Source organism: Platalea leucorodia (assembly GCF_965183815.1).
Source record: "Platalea leucorodia genome assembly, chromosome: 11".
Classification (NCBI taxonomy): domain Eukaryota; kingdom Metazoa; phylum Chordata; class Aves; order Pelecaniformes; family Threskiornithidae; genus Platalea; species Platalea leucorodia.
In genome coordinates this window covers 18,663,933-18,672,765 of record NC_138833.1, presented here as the reverse complement: position 1 = coordinate 18,672,765, position 8,833 = coordinate 18,663,933, and the positions used below count along the sequence as shown (strand labels likewise).

General features: G+C 59.9%; 1 protein-coding gene across 1 annotated transcript; it reads right to left on the bottom strand.

The window, feature by feature from the left end:
- Positions 1-140: 140 nt before the first annotated feature.
- GM2A (ganglioside GM2 activator) lies at positions 141-5,859 on the bottom strand. Its single transcript, XM_082323763.1, has 4 exons — positions 5,469-5,859; positions 2,884-3,036; positions 1,846-2,028; positions 141-1,724 (listed from the first exon to the last, which is right to left on the bottom strand). Exons 1-4 carry the CDS (start codon positions 5,583-5,585, stop codon positions 1,569-1,571), a joined length of 609 nt encoding a protein of 202 aa, XP_082179889.1. The 5' UTR covers positions 5,586-5,859; the 3' UTR covers positions 141-1,568.
- Between the last annotated feature and the right edge of the window lie 2,974 nt (positions 5,860-8,833).

Genomic DNA, 8,833 nt, shown 5'->3' with positions numbered 1-8,833 from the left:
CTGTCCGCCCCCCAGCCCCAACACTTTCGCTTCCCCCAGTTCAAAACCACATCCCCACTATTTCAAGGGAAACAAAGGCCACCCCCCGGTCACCCCCCAGCACTAAGAGGCACCAGCTCCGCTTCCTGGTAAAAAGATTTATTAAGAACCTGCAGTACTTGCCCAAAAGGAAGATGCCGCCCTGGCACGGGCGCTGCGCGGTGGCGGGGTGAGAGGGTTAGCGCTTCTCCAGGCAAAACAAACCCAGGTCGGACCCAGCAGCAGGATGAAACGGAGCGAGTCGAGGGCACAGAGAGGCGGTGGGAGCACGTCTGCAGGGCAGAGGACCTCCCGCTGGGGCAGCCCGGCAGTAGTTAAGGCGTATAAAGTGCTCGGAGGAAGACCAGCCCCACGGAGAGGCTAAATAATGTGAGCAGGCAGGGACGGTGAGGAAGCCAGGGATGCGGGGGACTGGTGGGTCACCTGCGCCCTGCAGGGACCTGGCGTAGGCAGGTGGTGTCAGACGTAGGCCCTGCCTGCAGCAGCAGGCAGGAAGGATGCCGCCTGCCCACGCCTCAGCCCCCGGCCACGACCAGGAGATGGACTGCAGGGCCCCCAAACAGAGCCCAGGCGGCTGGTCTTCACGGTCATCTCCCAGTCCATCCCATTTCTGGGATGCTGCTCCACGGGAAAGATGGTCCCATGCAGCATCCTGCTTCGGCTCAGTCCCAGTGGCAAAATGAGATGAGTGGGACTTGTCCTCGGCCAGGTTGTGCCTCAGCTGCCTGTCACAGCCGTGTGTCCCCCCCGGAGCAAGCGCAGCCCATGTCCAGCCACCTCTCCTGCTGCTGGGAGCATCACCAGCCATTTGGTCCTTTGCGAGGGGGAACGTCAGTCGGGGGTTTGGGTGGGTTCAGTCCTGTTGTGCTTGTGAAGTTTGTCGAAGAAGGGACAGAGGAAGGTGCCTTCACCAGTGCCTCGTGTCACCGAGCTGGTCCCACGTGCAGGACAAAGATGCACCAAAGGCAGACCCAGAGGTGCCACAGGGGGACAGGTCTCCTGCAGCCACTTTGGGGACACTTCTGCAAAACAGCCCTGTGCTCCGCCTGAAGGTGGTGGGGGCAAGCAGGGACACCCTCGCAGCTAATCCTGCATCCCTCCAGCCTGCCCCAGCACTCCCAAACGCTCCCTCGCCCCATGGACTGCTTCAAGAAATATTGCTTTTCCCTGGAATGTTTTTGTCTAAAATTCCCTGGATGGGATTAAGAAAAAAAAAAAATAAGAGGAACTAGGTAAAAAATTACTACCCCCAGGTCACACTGAAAGGCTGGGGTTAGCTCCACGGCCACCCTGTCTGGGAAAGGGGACACCCTGGTGATGGGGTTGGGGACAGCAGGACAGCTGGAGGGGCCTTTCTGTGTTTAGCAGGGGAGGGGGGCACTGAGCAGGGGTACAGGGGCTGCCTCCTCCTGGCAGCGGGAGGGATGCAGCTCGCAGGGACGGGTTGGGATGGGATGGGGTGCAACTGGATGGGATGGGACAGGGGACAAAGGCGGTGGGGAGAGGAGAGACGGGCCCCCCCCCATTCCTCACTGGGACTGCAGGGAGAAGGCCAGCTTGACGCAGGCGAGCTCCTCCCCGCCATTGCTGACAGCCGCACGGACACGGTAGTTGCCGTTGGTCATCCAGGCAGGGAGCTCCACGTCAGGCAGGACAAAGTCGCTGGATGGCAGGGAGTAGGAGCCCTGCAGAGAGAGGGGACAGGTAGGTGAGACGCCAGCCGAACCCCCCCAGCCCCACGCCGAAGGGCACAGTGGTACCCAGCGGCGCTGCCGGCATCGCGCCGGCCGGAGGTTTCAGGCGTACCGCTTTGAAGGGGCAGTGGCAGGGGATGCCATAGGTGAGCAGGGGCTCCGGGCAGGGCGTGCCGGGCGGGATGATGTTGTCGAGGATGGTGCAGATGTCGTCGTAGGTGCAGCTGCCCAGCTGGTCAATGCAGGGCAGCTGGATCCAGAGGTCACCCAGCGCCTTCTCCACCACCAGCACCACCTGGAGGGAAGGTATTCAGCACCAGGACAGCCAGCATGGGCACCCACAGCTCCTCCAGCCTGTCCCAGGCCCCCCTCCAGCCATCTCTCTCAGCTCCTTCTCGTGCAATTCTTTGGGGTGTCCATGGGGCCACCACATATCCTCCCAGCTCCCCCTCCTACTTTCTGTTCCTCTCTGCCTGCAGGTTTCTCTTCCTCCAATCTCAGCTTGACCCCTTGAGCAAACACCTCCCAGCACCCCACGTACCCGCTCCTTTCCCTCTCCTCGGTGCCTTGTCCCAAAACTGCCCGGCAGCTCCCATCCCGCAGCTCTGCCTCCCCCGCACGATCCCGCAGCCCCAGCCCCAAACGGGCACCGTGGCGTTGCTCAAGACAGCCCGTGCGCTTTGGGCAGAGACATGTTCAGTCTCATCCCAAAAAGTCTCCAAAAAGTGGCAGCGGGGCCAGCTCGGGGCTCACACAGCGGTGCCGTGGCATGTCCCTGGAGGGAGTAGCCAGGTCTGGCTGCTGATAAACGAGTGCTGCAGCAACCGCCAGGAACACCCAAGGCACTTGGGGTTTCATTTCCCTCCCTGAGTCATTACGGCCTCAGGACACGACACAGCTCAGGTGGTTTCTCCCGCTGCGACAAGGTTGGGAGCTTCCCACTGGGCTGTCTGCTCCCACGGCGAGTCTCCCCGTGCCCATCGCCCTGTTCAGGCTTACAGAGCCTGGTGCGCTCCACCCTGCACCGCTCCGTGCCTCATTCCCCCAAATGTTGCTCGTTCCCATACCCGCTGCTGGGCATTTCCCAGCTGCCGGCGGTTTTGGGAAGCTCTGCCCTCCCTTGTCCCATGGAGGCATCTCCGGCACGTACCTTCAGAGGGGAGGCCATGGTCTTGCTGCTGCTGACGGCCGCACTAACGCGCAGGCTCCCCGGGATGCTGATGGGGTCGGGCGCCACGGAGAGGCTCTGCAGCACCACGGGGTTCCTGCTATCGCCACAGTTCTCCCAGGCAAAGCCACCAACCTGCAGCACCGAAAGACAGGAGGAGTTAGAGCCAGGGCGAGTTTGTCCTGGGTTTGCAGAAGGTCTCCCCAGCACTGGACGCCCAAACCACCTTGCACACACATCAGCTCACAAACATAGCCAGAAAATTACCTTCAGCCTTGCCTCAAATGACAAATAAATATTTCCCTCTGCATTTTTTGCACTCCCAGCTCTCCGAGCCTGAGGGTGTTGCAGAAACTCTCCATCCGACAGCAATTGCCACAACCCCCTTTCATGTACTTCTCACCCAAAGAGGGTTCCCAGGCTGGGATTTCCAAAGAAGCCTCGGGTCAGCCACCAAATGCTTTGCATGAGAACAAGGCGAGAAGCATCCTTCACACGCCAGCACCAACAGCACCCAGCAAGGTGTTTGAGAGCAAAGGCGAGAGAGCAAGCGGGGACCGGGGCTGGGTGGCAGTGGCTGCGCTGGCTGGGGGGATGCTGTGCCCTGGGGGGGCTGCGGGGCCGGCACAGCCTCCCGGCTTGGCCAGAACCAGCCCGGCTGCTGTGAGCCCTCATCAGCTGGCTCTGGCCACCTCGTCCCATGCAGGAGCAGGAACTGCATTTGTGCATGTGCTGGTTTTGGCTGGAGTAGAGTTAATTTTCTTCATAGTAGCCAGTATGGGGCTATATTTTGGATTTGTGCTGGAAACAGTGTTGATAACACACGAATGTTTTCATTGCTGCTGAGCAGTACTTACACAGAGTCAAGGCCTTTTCTGCTTCTCACCCCACCAGCAAAGCTGGGGGTGCACAAGAAGCTGGGAGGGGACACAGCCAGGACAGCTGACCCCAACTGCCCAAAGGGCTATGCCATACCATATGTGCAGCTTTTGCTTTACCTATTAAACTATCTTTATCTCAACCCATGAGTTTTCTCACTTTTACTCTTCCAATTCTCACAGCTGCGTGGTGCTTAGCTGCCGGCTGGGGTTCAACCACAACAGTGCGTTGCATTTTAAACATGGCTTAACATTTCCATCTCCACTCATGCTCGGTGGGGACAGATGAGCCGGGCTCATTCCCGGCCTGATACACCCCAGGAGCCTGATGCTGAGCTAGTTCAGTCCCAATGAGCCAGGGAAGCAGCATTGTCCCATGGGATAAAGAAAATCCACACACAGGGGATGTCACACAAGCAGGGAGACATCACTCGTGTGTCCCAGCTGGGCCAGGAGCCGGGCTGGGAGATGTTCCCTGTTTCCTCAAAGTCCCACCAGTCTCCCCAGCCGCTGCCAGCAAAGCCATGGGCTGGCAACAACACCAGAGCCCTTTGCTCCCACAACCCAAGTTCAAAGGCGGGCGGATGGCAGCACTCACTTGCAACAGCCACTCCTGAGCCCGCTGCAAGCTGGCGGCGAGAGCCCAGCCCCAGCTCCTTCCCTAATTGCAGGTCTTTTCCTGGCGGGGAGGCAGGAGGACGCCTGGGCTGCGCACCCCGAGCAGGTTTGGCCGGGGCAGCCCGTGTCCCCATTCCACGGGCGCGGGGGCTCTCCCTGCCTGCTCAGCAGCCGCAGAACCGGTGGAGTCTGTATTACCTGGTGCCAACCGGCAGCCCCGGCAGGCAGCGTTGCCCACGCAGGCGAGCAGCCCGTCCCGCCATCCCGCCATCCCGCTCGCCAGCCGGGAGCAGCGCCAGGTGCAGGGCAGGACACAGGGCAAGCCAGGGCAAGGGGCAGGCTGCACCCCGATGTTTAGCAAGAGCTGGGAGCCCCTTGCCCGTGGGTCTGCAGGCGAAGAGGCTCCATGGGAGCTAAACATCAGTGTGTGACTGCATGTGGCTGTGCCACAGACTCTCTGCTGCCCTGCAGGGCCCCCTCCAGCCTTCCTAACCGGCTCCCCCTTCCCTGGGGCCACATCAGCTTTCCTGGAAAAAAAAATAGAGATATTCTCCTCCGCACCGCGTGAGAGTCACGCATCTTAATCAGCTGTATCTTAATCAGCACGTGTTAATGAGCCCAGCCCAGCGCTGCGTGGGAACGAGGAGGCTGGAAAATGCCAGCGGACGGGAGGAATGAAAGCCGAGGTGCTGGGAAAGCTCAGCCGAAGGAAGAGAGGCCGCTGGGCTTTCTGCTCCAGAAGGGTTTGGCAAAACTGAAATCCTCCCCTGCTCGGAGGCTGAACCCGAACCTGCAGCCCTGCTCCCCCAAGGCGGTCAGGTCTACGGCATTCCACGCCCCCCCAGCCCAGCTGCAGACACCCACCCAAAATCAGACCTTGCATTCGCCCTTCTAGGACAAAAAAATAAATGCTTTTGATCCCTTGCGAAACCCAGGAGGATGGCGAAAGCTTTCCTACCTGTCAGCACCCCTCGGGCTGATCCCTCCACCGAGCCCCCAGCCCCCCTCCCAGCCCCCTCGGCCCTTTCCCTGCCCAAAAAGGAGTGGGGTGAAGGGGTCGGGGTCTCTCACCTTGCTCAGCCTCCGGGAGCCGCTCCGCTCCACCAGCAGCTGCGGCTGGGAGCCGCCGAGCGCGGCCGGGCAGAGCTGGAGGGCGCAGAGCGCCAGCGCCAGCCCCGCTCCCCCCATCCCTCCGGCAGCCGGGCAGGAGCCGTGCGCAGGAAAAAAAAATAAAAATAAAAATAAAAATAAAAATAAAAATAAAAATAAAAATAAAAATAAAAAAAAAAAATAAAAATAAAAAGCTAGGGCAGCCGGCAGGGAAACGGGGCCAGGGAGAGAAAAACTAAAAGAAGCGAAGCGCCCAAACAACCGCCGGCTTCCTCAGCGGGGCTTCCCGCAGCGCGGCGCCCGCCGGGACGGGGCTGGCAGCGGCGAGAGCGGGACTGCACCCTGCCGGCGCCGAGCCCGGCCCAGCTCCCGATTCCCCTCCCTCCCCGTGTGGACGCTCGGAGATTTTTCCCTCCCTCTTTTCTTTTTTTTTTTTTTTTTTTTTTTTTTCCCCCTCCCTGGTTTTGTTGTCAAGCGCAGGACTGGAATCGCAGGGATGCTGGGACGGGAAGCTGCGTTTTCCCAGGCAGCCAAGCCCTGCCTTCTGCTGGCACCGGGAGCGGGGGGGGGCACCGGAGCGGGGTGCCGAGGTGCACCCACCACACCAGGGCACCCACCGCGCCGGGCACCCCCGCCACCCAACTTCCCCACCATCTCCCCACCGCTCGCCCCCTCCCCACCCAGGGCTGCGGCTCTTCTCGCCCCCCCGCTCAGGCTGGCCGAGGTGTCTGCAGGGGTGCAAAGGGTCGGTGCCCACCCCGGGCCGGCACCCGGGACTCCCGGGACCCCCCCGCACCCTGCACAGGGCAGGCGGCAGCTGGAGAGCAGAGATGATTTGAGACCCTGAACCCAATGCCGTGTGTGCTGCAGGGGTGGGGGGCACCCGGGTGTCAGACAGTCCCCAGCTGGGTTGTTTTTTACAGCACCCCACCGCCCACCTATCCACCATTTCAATTTAACACCCCCCTCTTCCACCCTTCCCCCTTTGGGTGCCCAGTTTCCCACCAGAGCCCCCCATCGCGCTGGAATGGCCCCACGGTGCCCCACCACCACGGACAGCACAGGAGCGTGGGTTTTGTCACAGATTTTGGTGAACAGATGCATTTTCCCTGTGGAAAGCTGGAAGGCGCTGAGCCAACTGAGCACACAGGACACGAGTGTGGCAGGTCTCAGACCTTCCCCCCCCCCGCCCCGCCCCTGCTGCAGCACGGTTAGGACCCACGCATGGGACCCTTCCCTGCAGGCAGCTCAGCTCTCCCTCACACACTGACACTGGCCAGCCTCCCCGTATCGCCCCCGGCCCTGGGAAGCATTGCCCGGCTTGTCCAAACCCCTGCCTCAGCTCTATTTTTAGCCTTTCATCCTTATTTAGCAGCGAGGCTGGCCGGGAGTGTGCAGGCAGGGCGCGGGAGCAGGCAGGGGCCGTGACGGATGCTGCTGCCCACCCCGCGACAACTGCGTCGCTGATCCGCGGCGGAGGCTTAAGGGCGAGGAATAAATAGCCCTGTTCCTCCCACCCAGGAGCGGGGTGGAAAGTTATCCCCCAGGATTAGTTTTCACTTTGAGGCCCTGGAGCAGCCGGGGGACGGGGATGGGGACAGGGATGCGGGGGGAGAGGCGTGGGCATGGCCGGAGCATCGTGTTTGGGGCCAGGAGGGGAGCACAGCCCCGTGCCTCAAGCTCCTGGTGCCACGTGCTTTCCTGCTTCTCACAACCAGCGTGGGTGAAGGGTTCACTCCCCCATTCCCATCCTTCCCTGCTCCATTTTGCCATGGGGAAAAAAAGAGAATAAAGAACTGTAAGGACATGTTAACCCACATCTTTTGGCTTGGAAAAACACAGGCAGGGACAGAAATGACTTGAAATCGCTGCTCTACCTCAAGACAGAAGCATACGTGACCTAGATCCCCACCAAAGGAGTCTGTGACCTGGTTTTGGGCTCCAGCACATGCAAGATCTTTTGCAGTTCAAACAGTTTTCTGAGCTCTCTCACCCATGCAAAGCCCGAGTCACGAGGTCTCAGCAGGTCTGGCTAAACATCTTCGATTTGCATTGAAGAAGAGCCGCCAGCACAGATGAGCGACAAAGTTAATGACTTTGTTAGGTCTTGTTTACAAAAGCAAACAGATTGCAAAAATGATGCGCGGGGCCGAAGGGTGCAACCACAGACCACCCTCTCTCCACTGCCCGTGCCACCAGCTCTGCCGGGACCCGCTGGGCATCGCCACGGGCCAGCTCATCGCCCAACAACTTTCCAGTAAAACCTTCTCTCTCTTTTTTTTTTTCCCCAGACTGGGTTTCTGGGGAAAAAAAAAAAAAAATCTGTGCTCACGGGACCACCCTGCATACGGACCATGTGGGGCCGGGTCCCAGCTGGAAATCTCATGCGCCAGCACCGACACTGCCTTGCACCCACCCCATCCTGGCCGGTCCTCACCAGCTGGAACTGGAGAGAGAGCCGAGACACTTTAACAGCTCGCATAAATACTTCTCTTATCCATAAGCTTTGGCAAACACTTGAAATGACCATTGGTACAAATCAGCTCGACGTTCAGCCAGCTGTTATCCCATTTACGGCAATTCAGCTGAGCATGAGATAAACCCCCCTAGGCTCGCTTTTCTAGGCAAAACCCTTGAGACTTCTCCAGCCGCTGTTGTTCCTGGGGAGAGATCGCGATAACACTGAAAAAGACATCAGGGCAAACTTCAAAACGAGCCGAAGCTGCCCCAGGTGGGTCTGGCACACACCGCCTCCGCTTTCCTGTCTTTGCACAGGCAGAAATCCCCTCGCCGCCACGGTCCCCCCTCCGGCAGCCCCAGCCCCGCGTGCTCCCCGCATCCCCAGGCTCCCCTGATTAGGGGGTTGTTGCAGCCATGAATCCCACCCCTACCATGCCATGGAAAGCCCCTGCTTTGCTCGAAAGCGGCTGGACAGAAAAGTTTCTGGCTGTTGAAGTGCTGCCCTGGAAAGGGAGAAAATTATCAGTGTATTGGGACAGAGGAAGACGAAGCAGGGCTGAGATGGGAGATCTCTCCAGCAGGGACACGTCCCGTGCAGCCTGCACAGGAAAGATTGCAGAAACTGAGAAACTGCTAAAAATCAAGCTAAAATAAGAGACCTTTGAGGCAGCACAGGCAGGGCCTCCGGCAAGCAGCCTCGCAGATGCGCCCGTGGGCTGAAGGAAGGATGTAACGTGATCTGGTGCGGCTCCTTCTCTGAAAGTTAGCGATTTACAGAAGCTCAGGGTTGTAGCTGCCATGGCGAGCACTGCACACAGCGCGGGGTGCAGAGCTGGGGAGCGGGGTGCTGGGGACGGCCTCGCTGC

What these genes read in the sequence shown, in the direction of transcription:
- GM2A (XM_082323763.1), bottom strand. Translation starts at nt 5,585, where the DNA reads ATGGGGGGAGCGGGGCTGGCGCTGGCGCTCTGCGCCCTCCAGCTCTGC. An exon ending in CCATGGCCTCCCCTCTGAAG is followed by an intron (nt 2,029 to 2,883) that starts GTACGTGCCGGA and finishes CCTTCCCTCCAG; the next exon opens with GTGGTGCTGGTGGTGGAGAA. An exon ending in GCCACTGCCCCTTCAAAGCG is followed by an intron (nt 1,725 to 1,845) that starts GTACGCCTGAAA and finishes CTCTCTCTGCAG; the next exon opens with GGCTCCTACTCCCTGCCATC.